The following is a 19,923-nucleotide window of genomic DNA, read 5'->3' on the forward strand; positions in this document are numbered from 1 at the left end:
AGCACAATAAATAGCATTAAATAAGGGTCTAATGACTAATAAATTCCAGATAACACAGGATTCTTCTACCTGCATGAGCAACTTAGTTATTGGAATGACTGTGTCTTTTTATTCCATTTGATACTTCAGTTTTGTAGCCACTAAATTCCATATATGTTTTGATTCTTTTGATTCCACAATAGAAAGCATTTACCTTTTTTATGTTCTAAGTATCTTCTATTGTTTCATGTTTTCTAAAAAGAAAATACTGACCTTTATGGGTCCTTGAGCTGACCCAGAGTTGTTGCTTTTTGTTTATTTCATTGCTGTCATAGCTAAATTTTGACTACATTTCTGAAGTCTTAACTTCTCTTTCAAGTAATAAGGGACCTACTTTCCATAAAGTTTGGAGTTCAAAAGGAAAGATATAAACAATTTTTCATATTGTCAACTTATCAACTGAAAGACTGTCTTTCTTATAAAGCTTTAAATAATTAGTGAAGAAATAAACTCCCAATATTAATCCAAATTCCAGTGATTTTTGTATAAAGTTTAATCTAATAGTTCAAATACTATTCCTAAAATATATTTTCACATATATTAAATGAATAAATTTGGTGATAACTCTTGAAATAATAAAGTGATTTGCAATGTAATGCATGAATTTTAATAGCAGAACATAGGCAAATCTATTTTAGATTAACAATATGAAGTAATCAAAGTATATTTGGGACTGTGACAGGATTTGTGGGAGCTTTATCCTTTGAATGAATGCTCCTGGCTTTGAATTTCAAACACTACCTTTTGTAGCAGGTGAACAAAAGTAATCCTCTTTTTTTTAAAAAAAAAAACCCAGATAATTACACATCTGCCTCACATTCAGTTAAGTCTTTGGTGATGGGCTTTGAAGGGTGTGTTTTATATTTTGCTTTCTTTTGTTTGGGCTTTAGTTTTGGGCTGGGGTATTTTTGGTTTGTTTTTTTACAGTCAGTCTTTGCTGAGAAGTTGCTGATACCACTATTACTAGTAAACTGTTCTTTGGAAAGGAAGCTTTGAAAAAAAATCTAGTTTGAAATAGAAACAGGGAAAGTACAAAGCTACCAGGAGGAGAGCACAATCCTCCCCGTTGCCTGAGAATTATTTTTTTTCATGTGAAAGCAACATAAATCTCAATATAAAAACTAATGGTAGCAAGGTAGACTAAAACAACCTAGTTTTGGCCTGAAAGTAATCTACTGTTATACAGTAATATACTGTATTTATTGAATTTGCATTGCTCTAGTACTTTTCCCATTGTTTTCCAAGCATCATTCTCAATTATAATTTCCTGTTTAGTCACAACTTGGATAATGTAAGTGGTACCCATTATTGAAAGGTAGTCTGTATTTGTACTAATACAGAGAATGCCAGTTTAGAAATGAGCCTGATTGCATGGTTCATTTTGTTCTCCTTTGTAGAGCCAGGCTGCGGCCCACTACAAAGGCACTAAACATGCCAAGAAGCTCAAAGCACTGGAAGCCATGAAAAATAAGCAGAAATCTGTTACTACCAAGGACAGCGCAAAGACTACCTTCACTTCCATCACTACCAATACCATCAATACCAGCTCTGACAAAACAGGTTAAGCGACAATCTTTGTTGGTTTCGTTTGGTTTAGTTTTGGTTTGGTTTGTTTTTTTGGGTTTTTTTTTTTTTCTTGTTTAATTCCATGTCTGTTTGGTTATGTGCTAGCCACATTGATTCATGCTCGATCCATCTTTCTGTGTGATATTGATTTCTTTAAGTCTTTTCAGTAGGCTGGTGAGAGTCTGATAGTCATGTAGCTGATTTCTCTTAGTGAAAAGAGGCTTGACATTTTTTTCACAATGGAATGCAATACTCATTACTTAATTAACATATCAACTGACCTAAACCTCCTGGTCTGTATGCACTATCTCTCTATCAATAATTATTTATGGCACATTTCTTTTAACCACAATGTAACAAATTGCTCTATTTCTGTCTAGAAGCCTCTTAAAAAACATTATCAGTAAAACCTAATTTTCATAAATTTCAAACATTGCATTATTTTTTTAAAATGGCTATTGCATGGTTTTGAAATGGAAAAGAGCTGTATAACCTCTCTTCCACACAATCAGGTAAGTGCTATTGATGCCAATTATTCTGCTTAAAAGAGTCCTCATACTGAAATAATAGTGTTTAAATTATTGTGTTGGTAAAAGTTACTCCTTTGGACATAAAATCTACATATTTGTAAAGTCAACAGGTTTTGTTTGACATTGCATTTTAAATATGCACCTATTGTTGGAAATTTCAAAGGAAGATTGTAAGGTCACTGAGAGGTAGTCCAGTATCTCAAAGGTATGACTGCTCTTGCATATAAAGGGATACATTTTGCATATTTAGACATAACCCACCCCCACTCCCCAAGCAAAGCAAAAATAACCAAGGGGAAAACAAAACAAACCAAAGCTGTGAAACATCAAAGACCTATCTACTGATGCTGAAAACTGCTCATTTGGAGCTACTTCTGATCCAGTAAGTTCAGCATTGTAAAAGGATGTGCAGTAACCAGCTATAATACAACAGAGAAGTATTTTTCAGGCATGTGTAGTACTTTCTTGAATATGCATCTTCACTATATTTGTTGCAGACAGATATCTCTATGTCTACTTCTCTCTATAAATATGTTTATCTTAGTTATAACTCACTATTATAGACAGCATATGTTTCTTTATGGAGATTTATACCCTAATTATAATGGGATGATTTAAAGAAATATTGTTGCTACATTGTTTTTGTCTTTGTTACCACAAGAAAAGAAAAGAAAATATTCTGAGAGGTTTTGTGTGATGAAAGAAATTAAGTTTGGGAGAACAGGAACAATGTCAAGTATTTTGGGAATATATGCGTTTCTAAATATACAAATAATTTTAAAAGTTTCTTATGCTGTTACTTGTCGACATATTCAGAAGAAGAAGGAGGATGAATAGACTTATTTTTTACCAAATATGATCTAGTGATTGAAGAAAATAACTGAAGAAAGATCTTTTAAAACTTTAAGCTGTATTATTCAAAACCTTTTGTCTTATGCTGTGTAAGTTTGAAAAATTTTCTAAAGCATCTTAAAACCAATCTGAAATTTTCTATCAAATTTTTAATTAGATCCCTGGCAAGATATATGAACTGACCTGTATCCACGATCAGTAGTCCAAATCAGTTTTACATCAGTATAAGTAAAAAAATATCAGAAATCCAGCTGCACATGTAAGCAATGGCCTGTGCTGGAGTTTCTTTAGCTTTACACAGTGGCTGCCAATTCCTGGATTCATTTCATGGAATATGTGTATGTACATGTATGTATGTACCTGTATATGTGTATGTATAAATATATACGTATACATATATTTATTCTGTGTTAGAAACCCTGGCCTTAATGGGGTTCTAAAAGACATATATTGATGTTGACAAAAACCCAAAAACCTTTATATTTCTTAAAATATTGGGTGCCATATTCAACTTCTGACAAAAGCCGTGTCCAACCAGTAGCTTCAAAGTAAAGGCAGGTAGTTCTATCCAGATGCAATTATTACATGTCAGCATTGATGTGACTGGCAACAGAATAAGATCCTTGCTGTAAATTATCCTTTGTCAAGCATGTATACACAGTGAGGGGAAAAAAAATTGGGTAGCCAAAAGGATGAAATTTTCTGTCTACTATAACAAGTCAAAATTTTCATAAATTGAATTTTATTTTCTTTCGGGTTGTTCTTATGTCCTGTTTTGCTTGATAGAACTTTTAAGTCCATAAAATACTGCACTGTGTGAGTTTCTACATTTGGATATTATCACTGTAAAAGTTAAACATCATGATAGTAATATGCAGTTCTCAGGGAATGGTTGTACTAATGAATATAATTTAAAAATTTATCTTTCATAACTAGATGAGAGTTACTAAGTCCATGTACTTGTGATCATTTGGAACAAAAGATTTTTCTATGGTATTTTAAACCTGTCTGCTGAAGATTAATAGTTGACCCCAAATCCACTGAGTATAGGGTCGTGTACATATCACTTCTTATATATCATCTACAGCAGTGGTTAAATGCTGAATTGCATGTCAGTCACAGCACATTGGTCAGGACTTCAGATCACTGGTTCTGTGAACCCTTAGCTACAGTAAACAAAATGTTATCAGGAAATCTGTGCTGCTTGCAATAAGGAGTGTGAAAAAAATCACATAGTATACAAAATAATTCACGTGCTAAAGCAGTAATTTATATTTCTTATTCTGGAACTATTTTGTTGGATGTGGTACCAGCACATGTTGTTGACACTGTGCAGCTCACAATATAATCGAACTCCTTAAAATCTCTCACACATGATTTCTGGTGTTTAAATTATATGTTAAATAGAAAACATAAAATATGAGGGTTTTTTGCTCATTCTGTGAACGTCATTATTTTTTTTATTCCCTTTTAACCAACTTTTCAAATTATTAGAAGGCTTGAACTCAAGAAGTCTTTGGAGCAGTAAAACATCATGAAGAGTTACGTTGCCAGTCGTATAATGGCAATGCCATTCTCAAGATGTGAGAACTTTTTTATCATTTCTGCTATTTAACACACTTCTTTCATCTGTATTTACCAATTTTCATGTTACATGGGTAGTCAGGACAGAAAAACAGAAAGTGTGAGCATTACAAGGAGAAGTATATGTTATGGCATTATACAAACCAGATTTCAGTATTTCTTGATCCTCCAATTCAGGTGTGGCAATAAAAAGTGAATATTTTTGTTATATATTAACACACAAGCATACATATTCCCTGACAGTAAATTGTTAAACATCTTTGATAGCTTTGCAAATTGTCCCTCCTTTCTGAGAAGGTATAATTTTTTCAAAAACTGCTTCATATCTTTGGCTGTAAAGACTGATACTTTAGAGCACTTGTCAAAATATATTTAGATAGAGTGCATTTTATCACTCTAATTAAAATGCATGTCCATTAAAGAAATTTTCCTGCATTTGGATTTTTGGAAAATAGATTGAATTGCCAATATTATATGCAAATTTATGTCCCTCTAGTTGTTGCATATGCCTAAATATTAATCTTTTCCAAAGTTATGTGATGTTAAGCAGGACACTTCATGACCACATTATCACAAATTAAGCCTTGAAGATTTGGGCTGCCTTTATTTATTTGTTTGTTTGTTTTTTTATTTATTCAGTAAGGAATTTTGTATGAGTTAGATCACTTGGTATCAGTGGAAAAGAAGGAATAGACCTTTCAAAGGGGAAAAAAAGCCATGTCATTAGGAACCATCAGTATGGCAAAGTCTATAATGCTGCTTTTGAATGTTATACACTGCACCTTGAATCCTATGTACTTAAATGCAGTGAACAGCTCTTAAAAACAGACAGAAAATGTGATGAGCAAAAAAAGTGTGTATCTGGGCCAGGGCACAGACAAGATCATCTATCACTAGTACAGCCTTAACAGCTAAGAGACCCCTGTGCAGTCAGAGAACAAAATACTGGTGCCTGTGCTAAAAAGCTTACAGTTTCACATAAGATGAGAAACAACTTAAGGAATAGACACAGTAAATGTAACAGGCAGGTGTTTAAAGGAGTGGTAACATAAACGTGTTCAAGTGATAAAGGCATCACAAGAAATGAAAAATGGGATGGAGTAGAAGGAAAAGGAAGAGGGTTGGGTTTTTTTCAGATACAGAACATGTGTGGGTAACAGCATTGGCAAAGGCATAAGATTTCTGTTTTTTCTTCATTGACTCAATGAAAATTATTCTGTGTAAAAAAATTTAGTTTTATTACCCCTTTACAATTTTTTTCTTTTTTTTTTTTTTTTCTTTTTGTCTAAGTGGTAGGATATTTCTGGTCAGCAGATGAAACTCACTCCTGAAACAGCAATTTCAGTCCAACTGGGATTATTATGAAATTGAGAGCAGTTGGAGTGGGAGAGAGCAATCATTTAGGCCAGGTCTTGGACATAAAAGTGAAGGCAGGCGGGAGAATGCAATCGGAAATGATGTGGTAATTCCGGGAAAACTTTGGAGGAGGAAGGAAGGTAGATGGAATGGAAATGTTTAGAAAGATATGTAGGAGTTTGGCAGCAAAAATACTGGAGGATCACAGAATTTTTGAGGTTCTGTGGACGGACATCTTTATGGATGTCTGAAGATTGACAAGGTCACGCCTAAAGGTCAGAGCAGTGTTAGCCTGAGCAGGATGCTGAGTATTTTTTTCAGTTGAGTTTTGAGTAGCTAAAATGCCTGTTTTGCTGGGCAACCCATTCTATGGTTTGACCATTCTTAAAGAGCAAAGAAGCTTTTCTTGTGTTTCAGTCCTGTATTTCAGTTTCTGGCTGTTGTGTCTTTTCCTGTCACTGGGCACCAATTAAAAGAGTCTCTGTATTTTTTATTCCCTGACATCATCAGGTATTTATTTATATATACTGCTGGTTTATTTTTCAAGTGGTGCCCTCCAGGGTTCCAAGTCCTTCTTTACAAAGCTGCTTTCCAGATGCTTAGACTCCAGCCCAGACTGATGTGTAGGGTTATGGCTTCCCAGCTATGGGACTTTTGTGCTTTCCTTCATTGAACTTCAAGGGACTTCTGTTGTGCAATTTCTCCACTCAGTCCAGGTCCCTCTGAATGGCAGCCCATCCATCTGGTGTGTCAGGCCCTCCTCCCAATTTTTAATCATCAGCAAACTTGCTGAAGGTGCACTCTGCCCCATTGTCTGGGTCAGAAATGAAGACTTTAAAAAAATATTGGTAAATATTGGTCACCTGAACAGAAAAATAGTTCTTCCTCACATTTAGATAGAACTTCCTGTGCATCATGTTCTGCTCATTGCTTTTTTTCCTATTGCTTGGCATCACCAAGAGGAGCCTGGCTCCATTCTCATGGGACCCTCCCTTCAGATACACATAGACTTTGGTGAGGTCCTCTCACAGACTTTTCTCAAGGCTGAGCAGGCTCAACTCTTTCAGCTGTTCCTCATAAGGGAGATGCTCCAGTCCCTTATATCATCTTTGCTGCCCTCCTCTGGGCTCTCTCCAGGAGCTCCATGTCTCTCTTGTACTGAGGAGCCCAGAACTGGACACATCACTTCATATGTGGCTTCACCAGGACTGAGTAGAGGGGCAGGATTATGCCCCTTGCTCTGCTGGCAATGCTCTTTATAATGTGCCCCAGGACACCATTGGTGTCCTTGGTCCCCAGGATGCACTGTTGGCTCATGGACAGCTTTTTGTACACCAGGAGCCCCAGGTCCATCTTTGCAGTGCTGCATTTCAGCCTGTGCTGGTGTGTAGGGTTATTCCTCAGATGCAGGACCTGCATTTGACTTTGTTGAATTCAAGAATGTTCTTCTCTGCTCACCTGTCCCGCCTGTTGAAGTTCTTCTGAAGGGCTGCACAGGCCTCTGAGGTATTGGCCACATCTACCACTTTTGTACCATCAGTGATCTTGCTGAGGAGGCATCTGGTCCTTCATCCAAGTCATTGATGAACAAGTTAAACAACACTGGGCCCAGCATCGAACCTTGGGAACACCAGTAGTGTCAGCCCTCCAACTGAACTCTGTCCCACTGATTATGACCCTCTGGTTCAGCCAGTTCTCAATTGCCATCACTGTTGACTCGTCCAGTCCACACTTCCTGAGTTTGCCTATGAGGATATTGTGAGAAACAGTGTCAAAAGCCTTGCTGAAGTCAAGGTAGAGAATACCCACTGCTCTCTCCTCATCCACCCAGATCGTTGTTTCTCTATAGAAGACAGTCAGGTTGGTCAAGCATGATTTACCTTCAGTGAATCCATACTGACTATTCCTGATCAGCTTCCTGTCATCCATGTGGATAGAGATGGCCTCCAAAATGAGGCTTCATCACTTTTCCAGGAACTGACTGGCCGGTAGTTCCCTGGGTCCTCCTTCTTGCCCTTTTTGAATACTAGGGTGACATTTACTTTAATCCAGCCTTCAGGCACCTCTCCTTTTCTCTGTGACCTTTCAGAGATTGTAAGCAGCCTAGCTGTGGTGTCTGCCAGCTCTCTCAGCACTCATGGATGGGTCCTGCCAGGGCCCATGGGCTTGTGAATGTCAAGTTTTTTCAGGTGTTCTCTGACCCAAACCTCCTTTGACCAAAGAAAAGTCCTCCTTCCAGTACTCCTTTATCCGGGTATCCTAGGCCAGAGATTCTTGATTTTGGTTTGTTTGATTGTAATGTGAGTAAGCATGTCCTTATGAGACCACTGTGTCTCTTTCAGGTCTCTAGTAAGGAGCCAAGGGGCTTTTTGGTATTAGTAGGTACTGCTTTATTTAAGATTCAGAATTTTTGTTCTTAATTGTAAGAACACATTTTCAAACACAGTGCTTAAATGAAAACTTGCTTGTGTAAATATTTATAGATGGAAACTTATAATTGACTAGTACTACTATTTACATTAATATGTTTCAGCATGTTGGATTACAGTATTTTCCCTTCTCTGACCTGGTGTTGTTTCCTCCAACACCATGCATTAGCACATCTTGCTTGTTTTATCTTTTAATGTGTTGCATTAGTTCTGTACACAGAAGCATCTGTGCAGTTCCTGGTTCTGCTCCAGAACCTGTAATATAAAGGAAGTGCCATTTAAAAATGAAAATAATTTTCCTCATATCTCTGCTTTCCTTTTATTTTCCATTTAATTTTATCTCCATTACATTCAGCTATTTATAAAATCATACATTTTGGAAACGGCTGGGGTTTCATGTTTATGATTGTTTCAATATATAAAGAATTTCTGGATTATTTCTGGTATTGCTTGGTGTACCTAACCTATTTTATTATTATATTTATTATTTTTGATTTTCAAGTTACTTCTTTAATCCTTTGTTCCTAATGCCAAACTACCCTAACTTTTCCTTTCTTAAGGAAAGCTTAAGAAGATATACTGCTGTATTTATAATATTAACATTGTCTATTTATTAGCATTTTTATAGGCAGCAGATGTGCTTGTAATCTTTTCTAACTAAAAGAAATTCTATTTTAACAATAATACTTATGTCAACTGTATTTAAAATTCAAAATACTATTCCATATCTGCTGGTGTATGCAGAAACAATTTACTGTATGATCCCAGTGTGCAATTTGCTTTTACAGCTTAGGCTGCGTGTACCCTTTTATATGTAATTATTATATTAAGAATGTTTAATCTAGGAATACAATTGAGTGCAGTCTGTTTAACTTAGCTTTTGTTTCCATATGTTTTATTTTATCATAAAGAATGCTTTTGTTTTGGCAAGTGATTTCTTCAGATCATTTCAGCATTGCTTAGGGCACAGCAAAATTACCAGGCTAACTCTGGGTTCAGGCTTCTGAGATACCAGATGTAAATTGCTTTTCTTTGCAAGTCAATGTTTTAGTACATATCAAGACAGAACAATGACCTTGAAGTTTGAAATTATGAGGGTTTTTACTTCATATTTACTTGTTTATGATATTTTGCATGGAACATTCAAAAGTTGCAAATGCTTGGTGACTAGCAGAAGAGATGAATTTCAAAGCAAGCTATAGATCTTCATGGGTCACTTCCCAGTCATCCAATTCCTTAAGGTGGACAGCTTCTTTTTAAATTTTTTTTAGTGAAAAATCCTTAGAAGAAGCTGTAGTCTGAAAGAAGTGTTCTTATTTTTGAATTCTCTTGTGATTTACTTGGAAATTAGGAATTGCAATTTCACAACCATCAATTATCTTTACCACAAGCCTAGAAAATTCAACCCAAAACAGCAAAATTTAACTGTGCAATGCCATCTTTCACTTTAAATCATCTATGCTTTGACTTTTCCATACTTCAGACAATCTGTAGCTAACTGCAGCACTAAATGTTATCAGCATTCCACAGACTGTTGTACCAATTTTGTATTAGAGCTTGATGGCAATTTGGAAGACAATAGCTTCCCTTTTGATCTCTGTGTAGAACTAGAGCTTTTTCTTTCTTTCAGAGTGTAGCTAAATGACGATATAAAAATTACAGTAATTTATGTGTGCCTCAATTGATCATGAATGTGAAATAAAATCCTTCTTTGCTTGCATCTATGTATGCTGAGAGCTTCGTCATATGAACACCATGTGTTTTCTGTGGACCCAGCTGCTTTTGACTGTGATTGCCTTCACAGCAATTTTATGCTTGAATAATCCTGCTGTTGGAAACTGCTGTCAGTCACAACATCTGTATCAGCCTATTGAATCCGTATCAAAGTCCAATGCTGACAATGGTATTGTTCAGAGGCCTGAAAAGACTTTTCTATTGAAATATTAAGTAGAGTCTTTCATTCTATCTAAGGGAAAAGTCAGCTTGACTGCTTCATGCCCAAAGTGGTAACAATTGGAAATATTGGGAGTAATCTTCTGTTTGTTAGGTGTCTGATTATAAGTTATTCATCAGTACTACTGCAAATCAAGCACTATAGCACATATCTGCTGGATGACAGGTTCTGCATGGTGTGTTTTGCTGTTATGTTGGGAAGGGCATTGACACTATCTAGGAGGATGGGTCTGAAGACACCTCAGTTCTAGCTGTTGGGATTTTAAAAAAATCATTGCAGATTTCCTTTCAAGTTTTTATTTCAAAACATCAGTTTCAGAAGCCTGTTACTATTGAGTATTTGTTTTTGGACTAATTTGAAATGGAGTAGAAACTTCTTGATCCAATGCTCTCAGATAGGTGGTGAATATTTGCAAGTGTGGAGTTTTTCAAATAAGAAAAACAAAAGGCAGGTCTTTATTCAAGTGATCCATCTTGTTTCAAGCTGACATCATACTGGCTGGACACAGCAAAATTAGGAGGTAGTTGGTTATCTGTTGAGGACTGGATTTGTTTGGGGAGGGATGTTTTTAAGGCAAGAACAACCAAATCTCCAAAGGTGCTTTACAGCTTGCTTAGATTATTTTGTTTTGTGATTCATGTTGTGTTCTAGCCGTGCTTGAATCAAGCAAGCTGCAAAGTGTGGTTAAGGATATGAGTGAATGTACTGTGCTAAATCCCGTAGCCATTGCTGTATAATCCCAACATAGCACCATTCAGAGGGATCTGAAAACAGCCGTAGCTGCAAGATTTCTATTAATAAATGTAGGGAAATCTGCTTTACTCAGTCATTGGCATTTCATTTGCCATTCAGATGACAAGAACTCAGCACAGCAGCAATCATTATTTCTAGAAACAGATTATTCTATGTACATACAGTAGGTGTTTTCAGAAAAGGCCATAAGTGAGTAATGTTAAAATTTATTGTAAGAATGGGAAGAAAAATTTAATTGTGCGACAATTCTATTTATTCTGTCTTCCATTTGGTATTGGATAACTTTGAAGAATGTGTTTAATGCCTGTGCCAATCAGTGATTTCTTTCCTCAGCCAGAGAACTCTTATAGGTGAAATTCCTCCCTACTGTGTCATCCTTCTGCTAAAATATACCTTCCACTCTGCTGTATTAATGGAGTTAGGCATCATAAATATGCATTTTATATTTGGTACCAGTGAAACAAAATCTGACAGGACCAAAGACTTTCTGTCTTCCTGCCATTTTCCCCCTTATCCCCAAGGGAAAAAAAAATATTGTGTTTTGAATTTGTGAATATATGGAAAAATACAAAAATTCGCCTAACTTCTAGTTGTTTTCAGGTTTTCTACCACTGCATTTGCAACTCATCTAAATAATCCGAAAATAAGGCTAATCTTTAGAAAGGTATCTTCAGCACCAGCAAATATCAAGTTATCTTGAGAGAAAGCATAGTGACTATATATATCTATATCTATATCTATATCTATATCTATCTATCTATCTATCTTATATCATATGACTATATATATAATGACTATAATATCTGTTTGAGGAGGAAAATAAACATTCAGTTTGTCTTCATGCACCTGAACACTCTGCTTCTTAGACTTAATGTAGCTTTCCATACACTGAGTGGTTTGCTTACAGGTTAAAGTTCGGGCAGGTCACACCTATAACTTCATAATAAGTATATTCAGAGTCTTTTATTGTCAAGAGTCATATAGGGTTTCAAACATTTTGAAGAATTATTCTGTGTTTCTCATTTAATCTTTGTGCGTTCTGTACTCCACTGTGCTATATCTAATCATAGTCTCAGTATTAAAGCTCTTGTTTTATGTCATGCCCATGACTGAATTAGAATTAAAGGTGCTAGAAAAATTTATGTAAATTGAAATTAAGAACTACAGAATAGAATTATAGGGAAAAAATGGATACAAGAATAAATACAGACTCATCAAAGGAAACAGAAAGGCACTTTTAAGAGTAACAGGACCAAGGAACTGTATCTTAAATTAAATTTGAGAGGCGAAAAAAACAGTTCATTCATGTAAACTTGATGATAATGTTGATGTTTAAATTCTTTCCATACTGACAGTAAGATTTAGTGTATTTAACCAGGAGTATTAAATTAGACAATGGATGAGGAAAGCTCGCATATGGTTTTAAAAGAAGCAGATAAAGAGCACTCTGGGTAAGCTGTTATGTTTTCTGTTCATTGTAAACACATTGTAGAAAATCCAATCCAAAGGACTAGAAGAAAGCTAATGTTGTGTCAATATTCATAAAAAGTAAACAGGATGAATCAAGTACTTATAGGTCTATCAGCCTGACATTAATCTCGTGAAAAATAAAGCAGCAGCTGGCAGGGAACTAGAGTACTAAAGTAAATGAGATCAATTATATAATGACAATGAATATGAATTGAGAGAAAGTTATACTTTCCTACCTAAAATTGTTTTTATGAGATTACATATTTGATTGATAAAAGGTAAGGGCTACTTTGTGTTTACATGGCTCTAGAAAGTGCAGAAGTTAAAAAATTTTAAGATACTGGAATGCTACAGAATGAATATGGAATACATTAAATGGATTTAAGCCTACTAATTATGGGCCTTGGAATGTAATCTTGAAATACAAATTGGTGTAGAAATATTCCAGTGAAATCCTTTTGGAATAGTCTTGACTATAATATGATCTTACATCATCTGTTACCTGCAAGCAATTATAAAGTCTTTACAAATGGCTCAAAAAGTGGAATTTTGGGCAAGCAATAAAGATGAGCCCTAGATTCAGTGCATCAAATGCTTTTAATACAGTAAAGAACCATATGGATTTATTGAAAAGCTGAGGGAACTAAATGTAAAGATGAGGTTGACTTGGGAGTACACAGCTAAATATCTGCTACACTGGAACCACTGGTGTGTCGATGTTTCCAGACAGCCTTGTGGAATAAATACTTTTTCTGAGCATGATGGAGGGATGTAAAGATCTTAGTTTATCTTATTACTGTAAATTAAATATATATATATATATATATATTTTTTTTCCCAAAGAATGGCATCAAATAGAATGGAAATTTGAGAAAGATCTAATACAATTACTTAAGAACGGTTTAATAGTGAAAGACCTAATGAGATAGATGCATTCAACTTGAGTATGTATCAAACAGAATGCAAGAAATATTTTGATTACAGTCTGTAAAAACTATCATGAAGAAACCAATTTTATAGTAAAGAAACCCCTATTATTTGGGAGATGTAACAGCATCCAGAAATTGCAAGTGGGAAATAGTTACCCTTATTTCACAATCAAAAAAAAAGTTGAGAAACCTCAAAAGGATTCTAGGATATACAAAATTCGATGTGGAATTCTGGTATTCATTTGAATGAAGCTACTAGGTTTAACTCAGGAATCAATAATCAAAGTTCTCTGAAAAATATCCTGGTTTATGTCATAGTAAACTGTGGATTTAAGTATTTCAGGTTTCAAGTGATTTTTTTTTTCCTTATGACACACAGAAAAAAGGATTTTGCTGATTAGAGGCTGCAGATCTTGTGTGTTACACATTTGAGACCTACTGTAATGAAGTCCTCCAAGTGGCAGACATAATAGTAATTAAAAGTAAATTGAAATATGAGACAAATTTATTTGACTTCAGTCAATCAACATACATTTTCAAAGCTCAAGAACTGATTCTTAAAGTATGACCTGCTAAGGTCATACAATTTTATCTTTCTATGTTTTGTACAGGACTGGACAAATGAATAGCACTTGATTAAGTAAAAACATCGAAAATCATAGCAACTCATCATAGTAGAATTATTAATAGACTATTTGTATTTATTTAAAAAGAAAAGGCTTCATGGAGCAAAGCTGACTGTATCCTGTCTCAGTGTCCTTAATTATGTCACAAAAATGAGTCCAGATAGTTGAAGATGTTTTATTTCTCTGCAAGATTAATTTCTTTGTATTAGTACCCCTATTTTAGTATTTTATTTTTCTGCCATTACTAGATTTTTAATTGAGAATGAAATTTTGTGTTTAAATTCCTAAGTTGTATACTCTTTATGCTTTGGTATACAGGCATTCTTACTACTTCTTTCAATCAGAATTTATTTAATCCAGTAGATCTGCACTGATCAAAGCACAGTCAGTTATATTACTTTGAGTAACCCGTGTTTCCAGCTAAGTATTAGAGAGAAAGCAAATTTAAGAAATCAATGTTTTTATCATACTTTTCAAATTATCTCATTTCTGCTTGAAAATAACCATTTTCTTAAATTAGAGCACTCAAAAGAATTCTTTAGTTCATTTGCCTTATCAGAGGATTCCTGAGACTCTGCCATGCAGTTTTAATCCCTTCCTTTGCTGTACTTTACTTTTTACTATTTCTGGTTGATTTTCTGTTCTGCTGATTTAATAGCTGCAAGTTTCTAACGCTGTCTTAGCAGATCCTTCTGAATGTTGCATCAACAGATTACCCACTATGACTATAAAGTTGAATTTACTTGAAGTAGCTGCCCTTAATAAAACAAATATTTCCCAGCAGGGAAAGATGCCTCACTTTTTTCCTGCTTTCACATATCAGAAAATATCAGCAGCTATTGATGACAACACATAGTGAGCTTGAAATACGTGACAGATCTTGCCGAACAGCCTTGTTATGCTTTCCCTGCACGTGCTTTGTGGCTGCTAGTTCTTGTTATAACACCAGACACAGGGCAAGGGCAATGGCTTGGAGAAGGCTTAGTGTGTTATCTCTCTCACAGAGTATGGCTGCTGTGAGTGAACTTCAGCAGCACGATTTAATGGATTGGTCGTGGGGACACTTCTGGTGTGTGTGCGCATAGGGCTGGCAATGCTCACAGCCTGGGGAGCGTGCTGCCTGGGCAAAGCTTCTGTACAAATCAATAGCATGGCTGGCAGGATCTCATAATATCCATCAGCTCTTTTATTTCAAACTGCTAAGATCTGGGAAATTTTAGCGATAACAATTGGCTTTGTTACTGCAAGCTTATGACTGACACTTCCCTCATGAAAATTCGTACACACTAATCTACAAGATCCATCTACAAGATGGATCCTTCACAAGTCAGGTAGATGTTTTTGTTTAAGTGTAGGTAAATTCAGGCATGATACCTGGGTGGTCAGATATTTATTTATGAAGATGAAGAGGGGAAATAACAAGGCTTTCATTCCTGCTGCTTTTTGCTCACTTTAGTTTGCCTGCCTTAGGTGTGTGTTGTGTACTGGGTCCTGCAGCTCCTGCTTCAGGTATCACCAGTGAGAGTGGTAACTGTGTGGAGAAAGTGAATTATACCCATGATGAACACAAGAACAGTGTGGAAACTAATGAATGAGAAGTAAAGGTCATACTGAGAAAACTGCTACCAGATTTGGGGGGGCCATCATCTACTTGCACAAGGGCTCCAACTTTTTTTCAAGTTTTTTGCAGATATCTGAATGCCTTCTTGATTCAAATTCAGAGGACCTATTTAAGGCTATATGAAGTGTTTAAAAGGCAAACAGCCATCTAGCTGAATATTCACACTACATAATTAGTTATATGTAGTTATTAACTAGTGTGTTTGTGTAAATTTAAAGGAAGCTTACCCAGCCCACTACTACAAATTTAAACCTTTAGTCGTCACTCTGTTGTTGAAAATTTTTCAGTTTTAATATTTGTTTCACTGTACAAAATTTGAGATTCTCATCCTGTTTTTCCTGTGCCAGGGGATTCTTCAAGCTGTCCACTGTGATGGCTGTTCACAAATGCCAAGTTGTTACTGTACTGCCTTTTAATTATCCAATTTTTTTGTCTAGTTCCAAAGCAAGGTCCCTGGTTGTCTTTTTTCACAACTGTGGAGCTTGCTTCATGACTGTCATCCACTGTCATTTTGGTTTAAGCTTTTCACAATTCCTAGCTCACTTTAAACAAAGAAAGAAAATTAATGGAATATTGAATTAGCCCACTCCTACTAATTGGCACTAACGGTGTGCTTGTCAACTGCTACATTTTTGTCGATCAGTAATGGTCTCGAAGAACCATCTGTAACTGGAAATCTGTCTCATTGTTTCCTTCAGGTAACAGTCTTTATAGTACTTTAAAGGGATTTTTAAAAATGCAAAACTTCACTTTCCAGGACACTTCAAAGTAAACCTTTGAAATGACAATACTCAGGGGAAAAAAAAAAATCCAAGTGTTGTGGATACTAATCTGGTTCATGCAGAGCAGGTCATTATATTTTGCATTATCTTCAGCCTCTGCCTGTGTTACTTTAATTGAGTTTGTTACTGACTGCTGTTTATGAGAAGAAAAAAAGAAAAAAAAAGGCAACCAACCAAGCAACTGCCAATCTCAACAAACAAGTTCAAACAAACCCAACAGCCAAACCAGAAAGTTGGAAAGAGCAGTTTCTCTTTTCCTGCACTTACATCCAGCTGTGCTACTTAGTGTTTTCCTCGTATGCTGTGGACAGGACTCTGAACGAGTCAAGACACCTGTCATTATGGAACTCATGAGATATATTGCTAGCATTTCTAGCGTTACATATTTGGGAGTTCATTTATCTTCCTTTAGCAGTGTGTCACCATGCTCTGAGCAGCAGCTCTCGTGTGCACACATGCTCTATGGTTGGGAGTGCTTTCTAGTGCCTGAGCCCACCTTTTACCTACCCACTTCTTCAGTACAACTTTCAAGAACATGCTTAACTTAATTCTCAAGGTCATTGCTATACACTTAGGCAGCATCTGAATCAAGAGACAAGATTTGATATCCTACCAGAGGAAGGAAGTTTTGTGGTACATGTGATGTGGGTGGTTTTTTTGGTTTTAATTCTTCTTTAGGTTTTGTTTTTTTAATGTATCTCTGATTATGTGAACTGAGCCAAGACATTTATTTTTAGTATTAGTAGTTAACCTAATATATTACTAACTGCTTCATCTCATTTTCTGATGAATTCATTATTTTTGTTTTATTTTAATGGATTTTTTGGGGCATCTGACCTGAATAGCTGAAGTACTTAAACGTAGTACTTGAACTGTTGGCAACAAAGTTCATAAATTGAGCAGAAGAAGCATTGGGAGACTTAAGTATTCATTTCACAGACAGTTTAAGAATTTCCTTAGTTTAATTTAACTTCAGTGTGATCATCCCCCAAAAGGCTTACAGAGGCTGAGTTTGGTTTGAAGTTGTACAGTGTGGATGGGGAAAGAAGATATTTCTCTGTGGTGCTGAATGGTTGACTGGTGTCAGAATAATGAAACTAATACACCAAATTCTTCTTTCAGATATGAACAATCGTGCTTTTGTAAAAGAAGTGTTCTTCACCACCCTATTGGTTTTTTTTTTTTTTTACTTAGAAAAAAAACTTTGTATGAGAAATAATAGCCTGTGGTAGTGGGGTTGGAACTGGAGGATCTTTAAGGTCCTTTCCATCCATTCTATGATTCTATAAGTCAGATAACATTTATTATTTGGAACATATCTCTACCCTATCTTAGCTGCAGACTAGTGATGCAACAGTGTGATCTACAGAAGATTCCTCTTTTGGGTCTCTTAGGAAATGAACAATTCTGATAAAGTAACACAGGACTTCATTAGCAATGCAGTTGTGTACAGCTTTTTTATTGTTTGCCCTCTTCATTAATAGTAAAAGCTCGTCTTCTAGATCAGACATGCTTATGATGTCAAACATACAGTTTCCAGCTTTAAAAAAGAAGCGCCGAAACTCATCATAGTAGAATTATTAATAGACTATTTGTGAAGTTTTATAAATGTAAAGAGCATGTACCGTGAAGAAGAATCCTTAAAGATTTAAAATATTAAAGATAATTAAATACTGGGAAAGCTGGGACACTCACACATGCAAAAGTGTGAAGAAAAAACATTGGAATTGCGGGAGGAATTTCTGAAGTTCCAGTTATGATCTGGGAGGTTGTAACATCACATATTTGGTAGCTGTGTTGTTGAGTGCCCCAGAAACCACTGAAGGGAAACTATGAAGATCTTCAGGATTTAGCTAAAGTACAGTAACTGCCTGTCTGGTATTTATATTTCTCTTTTTTGTATACATCCCAACAGATTTAAGTCAAAAATGGATTTGGGCTGCTTTTTCTGTGCCGTATCTTCTGCCAAACTGTGCACATTTCTGTCTCCATAGAGGAAGAGACTGTGCCCACTCTGAGGAGGGTTTACCAGCCCTCACAAATCCCAACAATGGCAAATTTTATATGAAAAAAATAACTAATGCAGCATGGCATAGCAAAGTGAATTATCTGCTTTAAAATGGTACAACAAAACATTCTTGTTTTCCTCTGTTCAGTCTCTACGCGTAAGTTTTCGTGAGGTTGTCAACATGCTTTGCTGTTCACAATGAACTTATTAATTCTACAACAAGAATATGTTCTGCATTTCAAACATTGGACTGTAGGTAGTCAAACAGATTTATTGCTTCAATTAATTGTCTGTTTGATATCAGAAATATTGATATCAGATATCAATATGTCCATTGACATCAGCAATTTCCCTGAATATTTGTTGCATAGATGAGTTGGGGTTTGGGTTTTTAGAAAGCAGAGTCTTAAACTATGCCTCTATTTATAAATTAACATGGCAAATATTTATCTGGACAACTCTGACACCTCAAACTATTAAAATATATCATACTAATGTCTTAGAAAACAAGACATTGAGAGTTGGTTCTAGTGTTCTTGGTGTCAATTTTTGGCAATTCTGACTGAGGACAAAGTAGACTCATAGCAATTATAGCAAAAAACATTGGTAGCATTATTCTACAGCTACTTGTTTTTTAGTGTTCTGAATGAATTAATGAACATATTTATGAAGCTGAGCTATGATTATGATATAATTTCTTCTAAATGCTGAATTGTAGATTCTACTGTGTTTTATTAGGGTGCTGTAAGTGTTTTTGTGGTTTTCTTTGAATGAGTGTCTTTGCAGTATGACCTTACAGACTAATATGATTATATATATATATATATGTTGCAATATTTGAATGTCTCTTGTGGTAGTACATTACTTACGTAATTGCTGAAACTTCAGGCTCTATTTCTCCAGTCAAACCTTGTAACAATTGTGTAAAGCAGTGGAAAACCTGGCAGCCAGATTCATTCTACTTTATGCTAGTAAACATTCTGACTGTTGTCTTAGATTACATATGGATAAGGAACTGTCATGAGCAAGTCATCTCCTAAGGAGGAAAGATTTGCTTACTCTAACATAAAACAGAGATTACATCCCTCCCAAAACCAAAACATCATACCAATTTTTGTGCTTTAAAATATCTGAAAGGGATGAATTGGTTCAGTTTTTCATGTGGTCTAGCAGTCCAAGTTGAGCTTAGGAATGATTCTGACTGATGTACAATTATCAAAACTTGCATTGCCAAAAAGGTTGGAAGAAGAGAGAGGAGGGTAAATTCAAATAAAAAAGAATCTTTGTATTTAAGTAACAGCAATTATCAGAAGTTCTGCTTGTATTAATATTGTCTGAGCACATTATAAAGCATTTGTCATAGCTAATGCATTCCTGTCAAATCAAGCAATATTAGAAGAGGACTTATATAATGAATATTAATA

General features: G+C 35.5%; 1 protein-coding gene across 4 annotated transcripts in view; it reads left to right on the forward strand.

Annotated features, from left to right (window-relative positions):
• ZNF385D (zinc finger protein 385D) overlaps positions 1-19,923 on the forward strand; it is a 411,842-nt gene that overhangs the window by 345,495 nt on the left and 46,424 nt on the right. For all 4 annotated transcript variants that reach the window (XM_088059112.1, XM_088059116.1, XM_014248779.2 and 1 more), the window contains one exon: positions 1,437-1,599. In XM_088059112.1, coding sequence (XP_087915238.1) covers positions 1,437-1,599 — 163 coding nt within the window. The remainder of the gene's footprint in view (positions 1-1,436; positions 1,600-19,923) is intronic.

This window comes from Pseudopodoces humilis, chromosome 1 (genome assembly GCF_049639895.1).
Source record: "Pseudopodoces humilis isolate 2021_Gansu_Grassland_sample_001 chromosome 1, ASM4963989v1, whole genome shotgun sequence".
NCBI lineage: Eukaryota > Metazoa > Chordata > Aves > Passeriformes > Paridae > Pseudopodoces > Pseudopodoces humilis.